Raw genomic sequence first — 17,158 nt, forward strand, 5'->3', positions numbered from 1 at the left:
TGGAGCAAGTATTGCCTATTCTATTGTGGAGACGTGTAAGAGGAGAAGTTTATGCAATAATCAGTCATTAATTTAGAAAAAATGCTGGTGTATGTTTCTAATCTCTTGATTTTCCATTTTTATCTGGAACTCTGCAGGTTGTGGCAGAAAAATTGCTAGTCCTGAAAAAAAAGTTACACGGACACTCCAGTTTCCTTGGTGCGATACGGAACACAGTTTTGGAACTTTCAGCACCACCACAGCTGGTAAGTCCCCTTTTAGTGCCACCACTTTTTGCTAACTAGGCATTTTCCTCTTTCCAATAGTTTCTGTACATAATTGGCGTTATATGTTGATGGCCACACCTCAAGAGTAGATTATAGCTAACATATTAAGTTACTACATGAAACTAAGATTAAAACTATACCCCAAAATTAGCAGTGTTGAGAAAGTGAATCATTTCAGATGCCCCATAGTTTACTTGAGAAACCTTGTCTCAGATTAAAGCGCTCAAGGAGAAGATGCAAGTTCTGGCATGCCGTGGCCCGGGGATGAAGGTGCAGAGAGATGGGAACAAGCATGGATGGCCATAAAGAAGGTAAGCCTATAGATAGGCATCCATACTTGCATGTTTTATGGAAACGTTGCCATCTTTTGATAACCATTGATTCAAGAACAACTGATCTTTACATCAGCCAAATGTTTACTTTTCTGCATTTCTAGGTGTGGGCATCAAAGTGGAACGAGAGGGCATACTTCAGTACAAGAAAAGTGAAGCTTGATTATGACTGTCTTTGCATGGCTGTCATAGTTCAAGAAATAATAAATGCTGATTATGCATTCGTTATCCATACTACTAACCCATCTTCTGGGGATTCATCAGAAATATATGCTGAGGTAATAATATATGCTATACTTTGTTTATACTTTATGAACTGGTAAAAAGTGTTGATTAGCGTTGCATGCCACAAGTAGTTCATATTCAAGTTATTCTGTATATGTTTCTTCTAAACGCTGTATCATTAATACATACTTTATTTATAATAACTTAATAAGCATTGTTATTATTGACAGAGTGTATAAATGTTTTTTTTTTCTTTTTCTGGTGAAATACCTCTACATTCACATCACATGCCATTTATCTTTTCCAATCCTCGTTATTACTTATACACAGTAAATGTTTCGTTTGATTATTTTTGAAGTAGGTATATTATTTAATTAGCATCTGTATTGTTAATCATTCAAAAACACCCTGAGATAGAAATGATTAATGTTTCTTTTATTCCGAACTTTATTTCAGTAGTCTTAGTTTCCTACAAATAATATAACTTCACAAAAATTAATTGTGACCAATCCCACAAAACTATATATGCTGGTAATACAACAATTGTTTGAAGAAGAAATAAACATTGTTAAATTTGTACATTTTTCTTTCCCATTTCGTACAAAGAAAATATTACTAGAAGATAATTAAAGAAAATATTTCTTTCCCAGTTTGTAATCTACTTGCGAAATATGTATTTATCTTTAAACAATTTACGCTGACACACTACGTTGTGCAAGCATGCAAGTCTGCATTAACTAAAACTGACATAATGCACTCTTACATGCTTGCTTGTGAAAATAGCTAAATGTTTCAACTATCTTACATGTTTGTACATTTGGAATTGGCAGTGGATCTCTAGATTCAACACCTGGATAGAAAAAAAGGAAGGACTGCTGCAGTATCTTCTTACATAGGCTAATTAATTTCTTGTCTAAATCATGTAATCTAGAGAGAGATTGTTCTCATCTTCCACTGAAAACTCCACTGAAAATTTGGCTGCTCCCTCCAAGTGATGCCTCCCATTCAATTGATGACATTCTGATTCGAGCTAATGCTATGACAACCTCGCGCATCTCTGGCCTGTCTACAGCCTCTTCACTTAGACACCATTGTGCAATTTCACCCATCTGCACCCACCATTCACAACCCTCTTAATCTTATACCATCACTCATATATTTTCTATGTACTCTACCTTGTATACGTCTTCTCGAGGATAATTGTCTTTCAGATTTCCATCTACCAGTACTTGCAACGCCGAAGCTGCATCTTCTTCATTGAAGATATTATTTACCTGATCAAACTCATCTAACACCATAAATAAATATGGTCTTTTTTTACTACTATTCAACAATATGCATCATAAACTTTGTTCACTTACTACTGTGATCAAGGACTTCATCTTATTTGGCTCTTGGTTGTCTCGGATGAGTGCACGTTGGCCGGTTATAAGCTCTGCAAGAACTACTCCAAATGCAAACACATCAGTCTTAGTAGTCACTTGCATCTCTTTCACAGACCTGCAAGAAATCATTTACTTTGATATGCTTCTAATCAGCTAATGTAATGATGGTTCACCACAATTGGACTTACTCAGGTGGAAGGTATCCTGGCGTTCCAACAAGCCGGGTTGCTATAAATTCATCTTCATTGCTTCTACCAACAAGCTTTGCTAAACCAAAATCTGCAACCTGCAGATATTCTGAATCATGATTGCTCCAAAAATCAATATCAGATGATCAATTATAACTAGGTACTCCACATACCTTTGCTCTAAGCCCTTCATCTAGCAGGATATTGGTAGTTTTTATATCGCGATGCACATATTGAGATTTTGTGTGGTCATGGATGTACTCTATACCCCTTGCAGCATCAAGTGCGATCTGGGTTCTTGCGCTCCACGAGAGAGGCTGATGACCTAATTAATTCATAGCCTATGATATAAGCATTTCTTTGCAGTTTATACGCACAAAGTGTAGTGTTTCTTTGAATACCTTTCATCAATGGATCATGAAGATGGTCACTAAGAGAGCCATTCGGGATATACACATAAACCAAGTAGAGGTGGTCATTACCAGTGGCATAACCCATCAGCTCCACCTATATTCTTGATAAATTGTAATGGCCTCTCAATATTACAGTAATTCTCAGGTGATGGAAAATTTCTCTTACCACATTATTGTGATGTATTTTGCACAACACTTTGATCTCAGCAAGGAATTCCTTGGAGTTGTTAGACCTCATTTTCTTGATTGCAACTTCCTGATTCATGTCAATGATAGTAGTGACTAGTCAAGATTCTTGATGAATATTTGGGGGACTAAATAGTACTACTACCTTCTCTCCTATCACACCGTGGTATACACTTCCATATCCCCCCCGGCCAATTATTCTAGTCTCATCAAAGTCACCTGTGGCCTCTGCAATCTCCTCAATACTGAAGTAACTTGGTTTCTCTGACTCAAAAACTGTGATATCTGTCAGAGATCCAAGCAGATCATTTTAATTTCTCTCTCTGAGTACTATGTAGAGAAGTGAAATACTCCATCAAATTATAATAGTACTCTGACCTTGTGTTATTTCTTTCTGTGTGTACTGTCTCTGCAAGGAATGTGCTCTGGCACTTGAGTTTTTGAATGACGATTTTGGATCCTGCCTTCTTTTTCTCCCAACTAGGATTATGGCCAAGGTGCATACTGAGAGTAAGGTTACAGCTGACAATATCCCAATGAGTAGGATCCATTTGTGTGCCTTTTTTGTCCCTGAAACCAAAAGAATGAGGAATTTATACATGAAATTTCTCAGCTTGTGAATGATCATGAAAATGATGCTCACCTTTCTCTGAATTAGGGAGTCCATATTTTTCCATGGGCACATATAAGAGCCAACCTTCTTTTATGAAATCTGGGGTTTTCAAATATGTGTTTAGTTTCTCAATTCCATCAACTTGAGCAGAAAGTAGATTTGCAATGGAGGAGAGAGTATCAGTTGGCTGAACTGTGTAGGTCACCACAACTTGGGACTCAATCTCCACACAGCCACACAAAAGATGCAGAGTTTTATTTTCTCCAACATTTAAACTTGTATTTACTCTGCTACTCCAAACTTGCCCGCTAAAATTCTGAGTTGATACCTCGTAGAAAATATCACCGTGCTTTGGCTCGTAGACTACATCATAGAAGTATCCTCGAGTTCCATCAACATTCTGGCACAAGCAGTTTACAGAAACCAAGTAATCTTGCCTATCTGCATATGGTATAGGCTTGATTGCTGATGCATTGACCGAGTATAACGAGGCCACATTATCCACCTGATATCCATTGTGCTGGTAAAGAAGAGCACTACATGACTGAATCTTATCTGAACAAGTAAAGGGGTACATCTGTGTTTCAGAAACACAGGTTTTCATGAAGAAGATTGGGAGGAGGAGGATATGAAAAAGAGGACTACATATCTGAAAATCCATGAAAACTTGGCATGCAGGCTTTTGAGAAGAAGATAGCACAAAAGAAAAGAGTAGTTAAGAGGTATTGGAGATAGCTTTGTTCCTATATGTGAGTATCTATCATTATATACTACTTGTTTGTCTTCTTCATTATGATCAAGTGAATAGTATTTTATAGCCTTAGTCTACAGTTGGAGAAGTTGGAAATTTGGTTTTGTTATTACAAATGTATGTCGATTTTCACAAAGACAACATGTCTAGGTAACCTATCCTTCTGTCAGTGGACATAGTCTCTAGTTTAGGAGATGAGTTCAATGTTGATAAGGGCAGAATATTAGTAGTCAAAACATTAAAAAAATGTGACTTTGACAAGCTAAGTGATTCCTAGTGTATGAAATGCTATGTTTGTTTCAAACATTACACTTTGCTGTAAGTGATGAAGCTCATTGGTCTGTCTAAAGATGCATGCTTGTCTGATCTCTTACAAATTTGATCCCAGCAGAGGATCTTGAGCTGTGCATATGACTATGAGCTACCAGACGTTGACATCGGCCGGCTGAGTAAACAATGATCAGGTCAGGTCAGGTCAGGTATTTCCTGCACATACTATTATAATAATCACTCATTTCTTGATTATTTTACAGTACTATTTTTTATTTTCCTATGAAACTTTATATCAAGTCGCTTTAGATTATAGTACTCGTTAATTTGACCCCTTCTCTTTAACGGACTACTAAACCAGACGGCTGATTGATGTATTTAATTTTACATACCAACTTCTTTTCTTCTTATCCCATCATATATATAACTTCGTTTCTCACGAATTCACTTTATGTCATATATAAATCCTTAATTTTCTTATAATCACATTCATCGATTCTCATTATATGCACTATAATTAGTTGATGGACTATTAATCAAGGCTTAAAACAGCTTGTTAGTAATGTAATGTCTGGCTAAGAGTAGTGCAAGTTTGCGAATTGTGAGATTAGATAATGAGATTTATTATGATTAGATTATAGTTCGCCGGCAAAAATATCTTATAAATTTAATAATTTTATCTGACAATGATATAGTAGTAGTAGTAGTAGTAGTAGTACATTTTCATCAAAAAGAAAAAAAGGACATGGGCCACTGTTATCCAAATAGTAAAAAACATTATTGCGTGATTTTGAACTTGGTCTCTATGGCCCAATACTATAGGCCCGACTCGACTAGTCCAACCACCTACCCACTACAATATTTATTATTTTATCTCTGTATCGAATAATTAATTGAAAAGAGTATTTTAACAAGTGGAGTTACTTTAATTATTAGTCACAAAAATTGTGTAGGAGTATATCATAAGCGAGGGAAAGCTAAAAGTAGGAAGTAGTATTACACAAAAAGGAATAGCTAGTTCAACAAGAATCCCAAATACTACTCCATTTGCCTTTGAGCATCATTTTGAAGATTGATTTCGTGACTGATGGTGATGATTGTATGATGAAATTCATATTTTATAAAATTAAATAAGACTTATAATAATGAGCATTAATAAAAAAAAATACAACATGCTTATGTAAAATGTAAATTATACATGAAAGTAGTAAGAAGTAATACATGTAAGTAACTAGTAAGAACACGACGCAAGTATTTAATATTCACTCAACTTCCCATTTTAAATGAAGTGGATTCCTAAGATTGATAACTGTCGATCTTTACATTGTAGTTGCCATCAATATACACCAAAAATTCCTCCATACTTGTTCTAAAATGTAGGTTAGAGTTCACTTCTAACACTTGTCATGCCAGTAAGAATCCTGTACAAAAGTGGTTTCAAAATTTGTCTGGTTGAGTGTGTATCAATATTCACTATATCCTTCAATCTACTGTACACGGCTTTTCGTTTGCTTTCTTGAACTCTTCTCTCAGTAAATTGCGAATTCTCCTTCTCAGACTTGAAGCTTCCTCAGGTCTGAACCATTGCTTTCCGAACTGATAATGGATAACCAAAAATAAGCATGATGAACCAGAAACATGAAGAAAACTGAAAATATTTGTAAAATGGAAACAAGTACCATATGCAAGTCCCGCTTTTTCAGGCGCATCACCAATGAATCGTTCTATAAAGAATAGAACAAAAAGACCACAGTCGTATACATTCTGTTGCTGAGGCACCTGTTTCACAAGGCAGTTGTGTTAGTTAAATAAACGGGCTTACTGAGAGATGCTGCAATAGCAGGCAGGCCGTCCTACAGTATCTTTGCTTTCATAATTCATATTTGCATACATTCAGCAAACTTCACTCTCTTCTCAACGGCTTTAGCTTAACAGTTTTTTTCACATTGGAAAATGATTAAAACACAATTTCTTTCTAAGGAAGAAGTGTACCTCAATAACTCTGTCTTCAATTCTTCGAGAGAGCTTGTTCCAGATAGGCTCTGCAAAGGGCAGTTGCAGCACTTCTTCTTTTTTCAGAAACTTCCACTCTTCTACTAGAAAGCTGTCGGATAACAAAATCATGGTTACATTTGAGGTCAGAAAATTCAGATGAAAAAACCATGTTGAGCATCTGTGATTTAATAGAATAGTCAATGCACACCCATATTGAAGGCACAAAGCGATACTTTCCAAGAAAACTGATATGACTAGAGAGGAGAGTGAGAAATTGTTGAAGAATGGAAATGTTGTGAAACTCGTATAATAAATAGGCAACGGGGCATGACCTCAAGCCCCTCCGGCGGCCCCAGCCACGGCCCAAACCCAGACTCCATCACCTACAATGGACACAGCCTGAGTCGTTCCCCAAGTTCAGTCCGGCTCGGAACGCCATGGATGATCTTAAGAACTTTACCCCACTGTATGAGAGAATGCAAAAAAATCAAGATCAATTTTTGTAGACTGATAAAAAATGCAAACAAAGTACTCCCTACGCCCCAAGAAAACATACAATGTTTGAAATGGAACAAGTTTTAGTGCACAATTAGTAAAGTAGAGAAAGATTGAAAGAAGAGTGATTGTAGTATTGTTAGTGGATAATATGACATCCTAAAATGTCAAATGTGATACTCCCTCCGTCCCAAGATAAGTGAGCACAAACTTTTCGGCACGGGATTTAAGGAAATAGAGTTTTGTTAGTAAAGTGGAAAATGAATAAAGTAAGAGAGTTAATAAAGTAGAGAGAAAAAGTAAAAGAAAGAATACCAAAAAAGGAAATAGCTCACTTATCTTGAGACGTCCCAAAAAAGAATGTGAGTCGCTTATCTTGGGACGGAGAAGTATATTTTTAAGGGATGGAGGTAGTACGGAGTTCTACTCGAAGTTATGAAGAAACACAAAAGTTAGGGTTTGTTCAGTATCTTTGCATGTGATGGGCCCACTTAATTACAAATTTTCTATCGTGTTTAAAGAGTATATCGATAAAATTGAACAACATTTAAATGCACAGAAATAAATAAGTGAGTTCCATTTAATTACTTATGATTTGTGTGTCTAATGAACACCCTACACGTAAGCCGGCAGATTAAAAATTTGCTATCTCTGTCCTACAGTATAAGTCATACTATTTTCTATGGACATCGAGTTTTAAGGAACATAAAAAAATTACAGATCTCACTTATATATACTAGTATTAATCTATACATATATAAATGGGAGTTTTGGGGGTATTTATGGAATAACAATTAGAGTTTTAGGGGTATTTATAGAATAAGCATTTAGCTTTGTGAAATGAAAAGTTTTTTTGAAGGTTATAAGACATTATAGTTTTTAATAAAATTATGAATGTGAAAAGTTTTATTTTTATGGGAAGGGACTTGAAAAGACTAGAAGATGAAGAAATATATTATGGGAAGGGATTTTGAAGAAACTGGGAAGCAATCGTCGTTTCTCAAAGTTATTTTTATTTTTATTTGTTTGTTTTTGTTATTATTAATAATTAAAGAAATGAAAAGGTTTTTATATAGATCAATATGAAACAAATCTTTTTTACTATAGTAAATAAAAAGAATCTATTTAGCAATACTATTAAAAAATATGGCTTTGATTAATTTAATTTGACATACGTGTGAAGTGTTCCTCTATAAACTTTCTTGAATTTCTTGAATATTGTTGGGCATCTAACAAAAGCGTTCAAAGAAATTAATTAAGACAAAAAATTTAAACATGGGACGTGAGTGGGTCATGGGAAGTCTTTGCCTCTTCACCTCTTTTGTAACTCCCATTCCATTACCATCGTTTTGTGATTTATGGTGTATTAATTTTATGGCCTCCCATGTCTTTGTTTTATGGCTATAAAAGATATAGAGTTGTAGATGAATTACACAACAACAAAAGCATACTCGATTTTTGAAGCTTTATCAAGTTTGTCGGTGTCTAGCGGGTTGGAGATGCTTCAACACACTAGGAGGAAGTCGTTTTATATCTGTGAACAATACATTAATCCGAGAGCACTAGATGCGACGTAATTTTTCTTGCTGATAGAGGGCTTTTCTCGACTTTACTTATAGTTCGATTTGTCTTAATTGCATTCATTGTAATTTTCATTTCATTTATTGTTCATTTTTCTACTATTATACTATTTGTGCATGATTCGGAAATTTTATCTCAATGTTTTATCAGTAAGAGGGCTGAAAATATTGACATCCTAACTCGAAACATGCACAATATATTCTTCATCTTCGTACAATTTATTATTTTTATATATATGTACACGTTACACTTATATTAAGTGGTAAAAAAAATAATATTTGATCATTAATATACTATATATGTAATTTCCAATACTTGAGTATGATATTTTGTAATGGAAGAATTGTCATGTACACATGGAAGTAGGAGATAGCTCTGGAATTTCAATAATTTGCGAAAGCAATAAAGAAGGAAGCCGACTTTCCTATCATATTTGTGAATAGGTTGTTACTGTCACTTTGTATTTAGAAAAGAAGACGAAGTGAAGATTCTGTAGGAGAAAATTTTTTAATTGAGAAAAGAGAGTTTTGAGGTGGAAAACAGAGGAAAAAAATCTCGACAATCAAGACATCCGACGGTACATATAATCTGAGGGTCGTAGAACAGAAAACAGAATCAAGAACGCTTTGTTCTGTTAATGATGTTTTATTTTTATAATAGTTTTAAACTTTTAATAATTGATATACATACTTTATTTAATTTTAGGATTATTGCCAAATAATGATAGTGACGGAGTTGTATTATTTGTGAGTTAATTTAATTTGTTATTTAACAAAAATTCCATTATGAATAATTTATTAAATTCAGAAAAATAAAACAGTTTTTAATTCATGTAATAATTGACGGAAGTGGATTATAGGAGTTTTATTTGGAGTAGTGGCTATTGCTTACAATTGGAAGTGGACCGGTGGATCTTTTATTTTAGTGGGAGTAGTGGCTCTTAATTAATTAGTCTTGGAATGTGGTGGGGCGGTTAAACACTTGTCCATAAAATGGACTATAATCTTGATTGGGTCATCCGATGAAGCCTCGTAGAAAATAATCTTTGCAGGTTTCATCTCTTCCTTGAGAAGAATCACCTCAGACACGCAAAAAGACAGATCAGATGAGGCAGCTGGTGAGGTTGCGATCGATGATGGGATCGACATTAGGGGTGGCCGAAGGTGACGACCTCCTTAGCCATGGAGAAGATGATGACACCGATCTCCACTCCGCAGAAGCTGACTTGGTGGTGGAGAGCTGGAAATTTGGCTATCATGATTTTTAGTCTTGGTTATTTATTAATGTGTGGATTTTGTTTTTCTGGTGAGTTTGTGTAATGTTGATTAATTGATCAATCGTTGTTTTGGAATTTGGAGCACAAATCAATCTCATATGTATGTTCCTCCGTTGTATTTTTTAATATCCATTTATAACGATTTTAAAAAATAGTATGTAAAATTATTAATATGCAAATCCAATATACTGACAAATACGTGTATAATATTATAGTGAAATAATAAATTAAATATAAAATTTTATCACAACAAATTGGTGAAACATGTAATGGGATTGAGAAATTTATAAAAGTTACCTATTTTTATAACTTATGAGATGAACCAAAGAGTAATTAAGAAATTATGATTTAAATGATAATTATTTTTTATAATTAAACAAAATCAACTAATAATAAGAATTAATTAGAATTTTATTCTGTTTGATTGATAAATCACTTATTGATGTTATTTTTATGCCATATAGATATTACTTAAATTTTTTAAATTTTAATTAATATAAAAATAAATTAATGTTCATACAAATAATATAAATAAAAGATCATTTTTAAAGTTGTGGATTAATTGAATGAAATGAGAACTACGAATCACAAACCACACATTTTTATTAGACAATTAAAATTATAAAAGTAAATAAATTTTGAATTATATATATCACATTTCATTGAAACGTTTTTACATTTCTATAACAGATAGAGTAGCATATTATTAAAAACACATATACAATTAAATACTAACACACCATTAATGTGAATTAACCATGAAAAACTCTTTTATATATGTATAGACTTGCACAATTGTTTTTTTTAAAAAATAGAATGACATCATGTTTTTTTAATTAAAATTGCACTTTCTTGATATGAGCATATAATCAGATTTACAGCCAAGATTCAGGTAAAAAAAAACCTCTACTATCAGTAAGGATTATCAAGTAGACTGACCCATTGTAAGATATCGAATAAAGATCTAAACCCTCAAAATAGAATAAGTGATCAACAAAGTAAAATTGAACTGGGCGGAGGGAGAATTTTATTGACATTTGACTCATTTGTTGGTCATGACGAGTATATTTTAAAGTTGAGGGTTTATGATTTAGGTTTCAAGGTTTGGTTTTTAGTGTATAGGGTCACTATATTGCAATGAAATGAAGTTCGACTAAGAAGTGTCTCACCAGTACAATCTTAAATTATTGCACCGTAAACTTGCTCCTGCAGTTATAACTAAACGGTTAATTCATATTTTCACAGAATTAAAATGCTTTTTTATTTTAAGTCTAATATTTAAATGTCTAACACAAATAAGTGTTGAAATTTTCATGTGATCGTATTAATATTTCAAAGAAAATTTAGCATTTAAACGCACTCTTGTGGCCATGTGAGGTTATTTTGATTGAAAAAGTTAAAAGTATAATCCAAAGTAAGAGGACGTCGAATATTTTTTTGTTTATCATTTCACAAATTTTATTTCGCATAATGAAATAAAGATGAAGAAATTAAAATGATCCGTGCATGGTACAAGGTGATACTAGTTTTATAATAAAATGTGGGTTAAAATAAATTAGTGGAAATATGATTATTAGAATAGACAAAACCTCGCTCTTACCGCAGCACAAAACCCGACATTAGGGCTCAGTAGAACCTCCGGAACTGAAAAGACGACAACTTTATCATCTAGTCCAATGGCGGATTCAACGCCAGCGCCGGAAACAACCGCGGCGGCCGCCAGCCACACTTCCGATGTCCATCAGCCTGAACCAGAATCTCGACCCCCCCAACCCGATCCATCTTCCACATCGCTTCCCCCATTTCCAAACCCTACCCCTAGCGGCCCTCTCCCTCCTCCTCTACCGGCGATGCAGCCTTCCTTCCGCCCTGCTGGCGCTCTATTTCCATTGCCTACCGGCGCCGCTGCCCCGCAATTCTCACATGTTCCGTATCAAGCTCCTGCCTTTCCACCTCCGGGAGTGGTACCGGCTCCTGCGCCTCCTTACGTCATGGCCGGTCAGCCTATGAGATACGGGCCACCTATGTCGAATGGCTACCCTGGTATGCCCCACCAAGGTGCAATGCCTCCCGGTGGGTTTTTCTCTCTATTTCCGATTGAATCTGTCTCTCGATATTTGAGTTTTGTGTGTGTCTGCGCCCTTTGATTCCGCATAGGGATTCACTTTCTTATCGCTTTAATGGTTCTAACGTTTTGGAGGATCTGCCTTTACTTTGTACTAATAAAATTGGGCTATTCGCTGAATCATCTACCATGATCATATTATGAAGCACTAAGCTTTATTGAAATCGCGGCCTAATTGATTTGATTTTATGGGCCTATAAGTGTGCTACTATGCTTTATGCATCCTAGGTTGTATTTTACAATCTGTTAAGTGTTAACTGAAAAAACAAACGAGGCATAGGGGATATAGAGGGGTACATGTTAGCCAGATTAGGGGTATCGATGACGGGATGTTTTCTCTACAGTGTCTCGTGATTGATTACGGTGGGAAAGGTTGGAAGGCTTCATTAGAGACTGAGTGTCCCTCACACTTCAACTCCTTTTTGTTGGTATGCACAATTTTTTGTTTATTTGCTCGATTTCTTTGATTTCAACTGCATATATTTCTAATACAATGTATAGTGATACTTGTGAGTCCAATGCTTTAGAATATAGAATAAGGAAACACATAGGATTTTAAAAAGTTAATGTACAGGCTGAAAAAATTGTTTTTTTAAAAGTTATGGTTTTGCATTGCTGCTCACTGTATAGGCTGTTATTGTAGTGATAAGACTGTTTAAACCCTTTTACGGGATATTAATTTTTTAATTGCCGACAGCAGACTAGGATAACAGTTGAGTGCAGCTATGCCTCTCATTCAAGGTATCACAATCTTCCTAACCATACAAGCTTCCTATGTGATTTGTTATGATTTGCGTGATTAAGGCTCTATAAATATGTTAGTTTGAGTGAGAATTTGGTTTGGTCATCTCACTTCTCAAATTAAACATTCACCTATAGTGCCTCCAATTGGGTAGTTTTTGTCGTGCCTTCTGTTTGCAAGTCAATGCTTAAGGTATGCCCTGTTCATGCATTTCCTGTTTCATGAATCCCAATGTTATTTTCTTGATGTTCCTTCAGGTTATATGTTCAGCTGGTGAGTGTTGTCATGCCTGTGCTGCAATCTCTTATTGCTTTGATATTTTTGGTAACAACAGTTGATTTATATTGTTGGATCTTTTTATGCTTGATTTAATCTATAATAAGTTGATATGTAATTTTCTTAGCATGCTGCTGACATTCTGCCTAGTTTTTGTGTCTTATTCATGCAGGGGTACCTCATTATCCTTCTCCTTATGCACAAATGCTTCGGCCAGCATTTCCTTCGCGTCCTTTGGTTGGTGTTATGCCACCATTGGCACGCCCTCCAGTTATTGGAATTCGTGGTCCAATTGTTCCTCCTGTTGTTAGACCCATTACACCAAATGCCACATCTGCAGAGGATCCACAGACGACTGTTTATGTTGGGAAGATATCATCAACCGTGGAAAATGATTTCATGCTGTCTCTCCTGCAGGTTTGATATAGTAGCTTAAATATTGTTCTCTTGTATTCTAATCTCTTGTAGGATTCATTTTGTTTATGTATGATTAGTTTATGGAATTTTGTTTGAATGAATAAGATAGCTTGATATTTATATCAACCAAGTCTGACTTCTGACACTTTCTGAAGCTCTGTGGGCCTGTAAAGAATTGGAAACGCCCACAAGACCCCACCGGAACTTTAAAAGGTTTTGGATTTTGTGAATTTGAGTCTGCTGAAGGAGTTCTTCGGGCATTGCGACTACTTAATAAGCTAAGAGTTGATGGACAGGAGTTGTTGGTATGATTGTACTGCCTTCTATTAAAGATCTTCGTCTTCCTCTATTTATTTGTTAATATTTTTTTCTTCAACTTTGTTGTGTTAGCCTTCACCATTTTCATGCAAGATACTGATGCCCTTCCAAATTGTAAATCTTATGGAGTACTATGATTCATCGACATTTTCTGGGTTTTAGTTCATGTGCTACTGATGTTTAACTAGTTATTCATATGCTTTTGCGTCTTCTATCCCTCCCAGCTATGAAAGTTGAAAAGGACTTTTGTTCTTCTGCTGATATATCATGAACTTGGTGGGTCTGCAGTTAAATGTTAATCAAACAACTCGGAAATATCTTGAGCGTTATGTAGACAAAAAGATCGAAGGTTCTAAGGCCAAGGAATCTGCAACTGATGGTTCTGACAAAGAGGAAGAAAGAGAGTCGAGCATTGATACTGAAAAAATTGTTAAGTCGACTGAAGAGTCTCTAAAGCCTTCATCAGATGAACCAAAAAAGGATAACAGTGAGATGAATAAGGAAAATCCTGATGCTGGCAGTTTTGGCCTTGTAACTGATGAAGACAGGGATGCAGATCGTGATGCTTCTGAGAAGCTCACAGGTATGATAGAGGAACGGCTTAAGAACAAACCACTTCCTCCTCCACCCCCATCCCCACAAACACTTATTGATGGACCTGGAAAGTCAAACTCGGAGCAACCTTCTGGGTCAAAGGATAGGGAATCAGAAGATGGGGTGAAAAACGGTACGTAATTCTGTTAAACCTGATAATCTAGCTGGGATGTTTAATTTACATGTCACATTAGTTGTTCCAGACAATGATGAAATGCTTAAACTTCACTGTGCAGACACAGAAGACAAAAATGAGGATGATAAGACTGCTGAGAGCAAACCGTCTAGTGAACCTGATAGAGCTGGAACAGGTTCTCCCGATAGGAGCAGAAGACATGATAGGATCAGGGATCGAGACCGTGACCCAAGACGAGAAAGAGAAAGGGAACTTGAAAGATACGAGAGAGAGCGGGAGCATGACCGAGCAAAGAGGGAGAAAGATAGAGAAAATAGGAGTCGCGAAGATGAACGGAGGTATAAAGCGCGTGAAAAAGAGTGGGAGTCGAGAGAAAAAGAGAAGGAGCATTGGCGGAAGAGAGAGCGAGAAAGAGAGAAAGATAGGGCTTATGAAAGGAAATGGGAAGTTATGGACCAAGAACGTGATGGTGATGATGGATATGGAAAGAAGAGGAAATACAAGGTAAGTGATGAAGAGAGGAAAAGAAGACAGAGGGAGAAGGAAGAGGACCTGGCTGACAGAGTGAGAGAGGAGGAAGAAATTGCAGAAGCTAAATTAAGAGCTGAAGAAGAACAGAAGAAACAGCTGGAGGCTCAGAAAGCAGAAAGTATTCCACCAGCTAATGGATTTGAGAAAGCTATCTTGCCAAATGAAATTGATACTGAAAACCAGGGTAAGGCTGATCAGACCGTTGAGCTCAAACCAAGTCCCGAGACTTATGAAGGTATTTATTTCTTCTGGCTTAACTGATGATTGCATTTCAATATGGGGCTCTCCACCCTTGAACTTACATATACTTTTCCCAGTTACAGCTGAAGGGATTCTGCAGAATGGCACCAGGGATTTATCTAATTCTGCTTCAGACATTCGGCAAAATAACAATGCGCCAACAAAAAAGTTGGGGTTCGGGCTTTCAGGGTCGGGAAAGCGAGCTACTGTACCTTCATTTTTTAACGAGGACGAGGATGAGGATGCACACAAGGAAAAGAAGATGAGACCTCTAGTCCCAATTGATTACTCAACTGAGGAACAGGAAGCTATTCAATCTTCCATGTCTGAAGCCCCATCATCTAATATGGCTGCCGCAGCAGAATTTGTGAAGCGTATTTCAACTGTTAATCCAAGAGAACTTGATGGAGAAAAAGACAAAAGTAGGCGTTCTCATGAGAGATCTGGCCAGCGTGACCGTGATAGACATGAGGAAGAGAACAATAGCATCCGTGAGGAGAGCAGAAGAGATCATTTTGAAAGAGAAAGATCAAATAAAACAAAGACCCCAGAAAACCAGAAGCTTCTGGATGCTAAGCAGTTGATTGACACTATCCCAAAGACCAAAGATGAGCTGTTCTCCTATGAGATCAACTGGGCGATCTATGATCAGGTGATTACCCTATATGCCTCTTTGATGCCATGGTATATTCCATTTTGCTTAATCATATCCTCTGGGGGTTGGAGGGAAGTAACTCATTATCATTTTATTCGTATTGTTGAAAACCAGTGAGGCTGTGATAAAATAAATTATAGTATGAGTGTTTAAGGTTTTGTCTGATATTAAATAGCTGATGATGCTTGATTTTTATGTAAATAAGACGATACAGTGGGGGTAAAATACAAGGAGGTAAAGGTGGGGTAGTTTCCAAAAGTGGAAAGTGCACTCTTGTGGACGGACTAAAATAGAAAATTGAGCACACCTATAAGGGACAGAGGAGGGAGTATTATTTTGGGAACTTATTACGGTTATTGTATGACGCAAGGTTATGTGCATGATAGTTTCTAAGGAAGCCTATATTTGTACCTTACAGAATGTGCTGCATGAAAGAATGAGACCATGGGTGTCAAAGAAGATAACAGACTTTTTGGGTGAGGAAGAGGTCACACTTGTGGACTATATTGTTTCTAGCACTCAGGAGCATGTAGAGGCAGGTGAGATGCTTGAGAGGCTCCAAACTATCTTGGATGATGAAGCTGAAATGTTTGTGCTCAAGATGTGGAGAATGCTTATTTTTGAGATCAAGAAGGTAGAGACTGGCCTGACTCCAAAGCCCAGGGCCTGAGTGAAGACGAATACTATAACCTCATATTAGAGATGGAATAATAATTGTGATTTTCAGTATTTTTACCTTTGATGCAGTTTCTTAATAAACCAAAATGGTGTGTAATCAAAGAAAAGGAAAACCATAATTTTACCATTATGCCTCTGATTGATGCTTGTTTTGTAGTATTTGTATATTGCCCAACTAGATGTCAAAGCAAGATATTGAAGAAAGAAAGAAAGCAGTTGAGCGAGATGGAGCAAGCCAAGGGATCAAAACGCAGCCTGGTTTTTGCGTCTAATATAGGAGTAGTATTTTCATTATGATTGGCCTGTTTATGACAGCTGTCCCCTTACTAGTTTATACAGGGCACCAATTGTTACGCAAAATTTAAAATCCAATTAGACCAAAAGAAAAATTAGGCCTAATTATTTCTACTTGGGCTTCTTTTAAAAACTTTAAATAGTGGATTTATTTATAGAGTCTCGCATATAACAAC

At 36.0% G+C, this 17,158-nt stretch overlaps 3 protein-coding genes and 1 long non-coding RNA gene across 17 annotated transcripts; 3 read left to right on the plus strand and 1 right to left on the minus strand.

Moving 5' to 3' along the window:
- Position 1: 1 nt before the first annotated feature.
- Positions 2 to 1,944, plus strand: LOC121808409 (alpha-glucan water dikinase 1, chloroplastic-like). Its single transcript, XM_042208890.1, has 5 exons — positions 2 to 35; positions 138 to 245; positions 480 to 577; positions 703 to 876; positions 1,654 to 1,944. Exons 3-5 carry the CDS (start codon positions 515 to 517, stop codon positions 1,717 to 1,719), a joined length of 303 nt encoding a protein of 100 aa, XP_042064824.1. The 5' UTR covers positions 2 to 35; positions 138 to 245; positions 480 to 514; the 3' UTR covers positions 1,720 to 1,944.
- A 15-nt stretch (positions 1,945 to 1,959) lies between these two features.
- Positions 1,960 to 4,269, minus strand: LOC121808410 (lysM domain receptor-like kinase 3). Its single transcript, XM_042208891.1, has 9 exons — positions 3,639 to 4,269; positions 3,374 to 3,565; positions 3,141 to 3,280; positions 2,976 to 3,065; positions 2,798 to 2,903; positions 2,570 to 2,721; positions 2,397 to 2,494; positions 2,185 to 2,323; positions 1,960 to 2,097 (listed from the first exon to the last, which is right to left on the minus strand). Exons 1-9 carry the CDS (start codon positions 4,267 to 4,269, stop codon positions 1,975 to 1,977), a joined length of 1,671 nt encoding a protein of 556 aa, XP_042064825.1. The 3' UTR covers positions 1,960 to 1,974.
- LOC121808411 lies at positions 4,194 to 5,018 on the plus strand. 2 transcript variants are annotated; one of them, XR_006052189.1, is made up of 2 exons: positions 4,194 to 4,330; positions 4,751 to 5,018. It is a non-coding gene; the product is annotated as an uncharacterized LOC121808411 (long non-coding RNA). The 2 variants fall into 2 exon arrangements; XR_006052190.1 differs by having other exon boundaries at positions 4,238 to 4,357.
- A 6,549-nt stretch (positions 5,019 to 11,567) lies between these two features.
- LOC121807796 (RNA-binding protein 25-like) lies at positions 11,568 to 16,818 on the plus strand. 13 transcript variants are annotated; one of them, XM_042208114.1, is made up of 10 exons: positions 11,874 to 12,049; positions 12,446 to 12,529; positions 12,799 to 12,842; positions 13,101 to 13,167; positions 13,270 to 13,536; positions 13,692 to 13,841; positions 14,143 to 14,581; positions 14,685 to 15,350; positions 15,433 to 16,007; positions 16,429 to 16,818. In XM_042208114.1, the coding sequence occupies exons 1-10, from the start codon at positions 12,008 to 12,010 to the stop codon at positions 16,678 to 16,680; spliced, it is 2,586 nt and encodes an 861-aa protein (XP_042064048.1). In that variant the 5' UTR covers positions 11,874 to 12,007; the 3' UTR covers positions 16,681 to 16,818. The 13 variants fall into 13 exon arrangements, with proteins under 13 accessions (XP_042064046.1, XP_042064047.1, XP_042064048.1 ...); XM_042208115.1 differs by having other exon boundaries at positions 12,802 to 12,842; XM_042208116.1 differs by lacking the exon at positions 12,799 to 12,842 and having other exon boundaries at positions 13,292 to 13,536.
- The last annotated feature ends 340 nt before the right edge of the window (positions 16,819 to 17,158 follow it).

This window comes from Salvia splendens, chromosome 6, assembly GCF_004379255.2.
Source record: "Salvia splendens isolate huo1 chromosome 6, SspV2, whole genome shotgun sequence".
Taxonomy (NCBI): domain Eukaryota; kingdom Viridiplantae; phylum Streptophyta; class Magnoliopsida; order Lamiales; family Lamiaceae; genus Salvia; species Salvia splendens.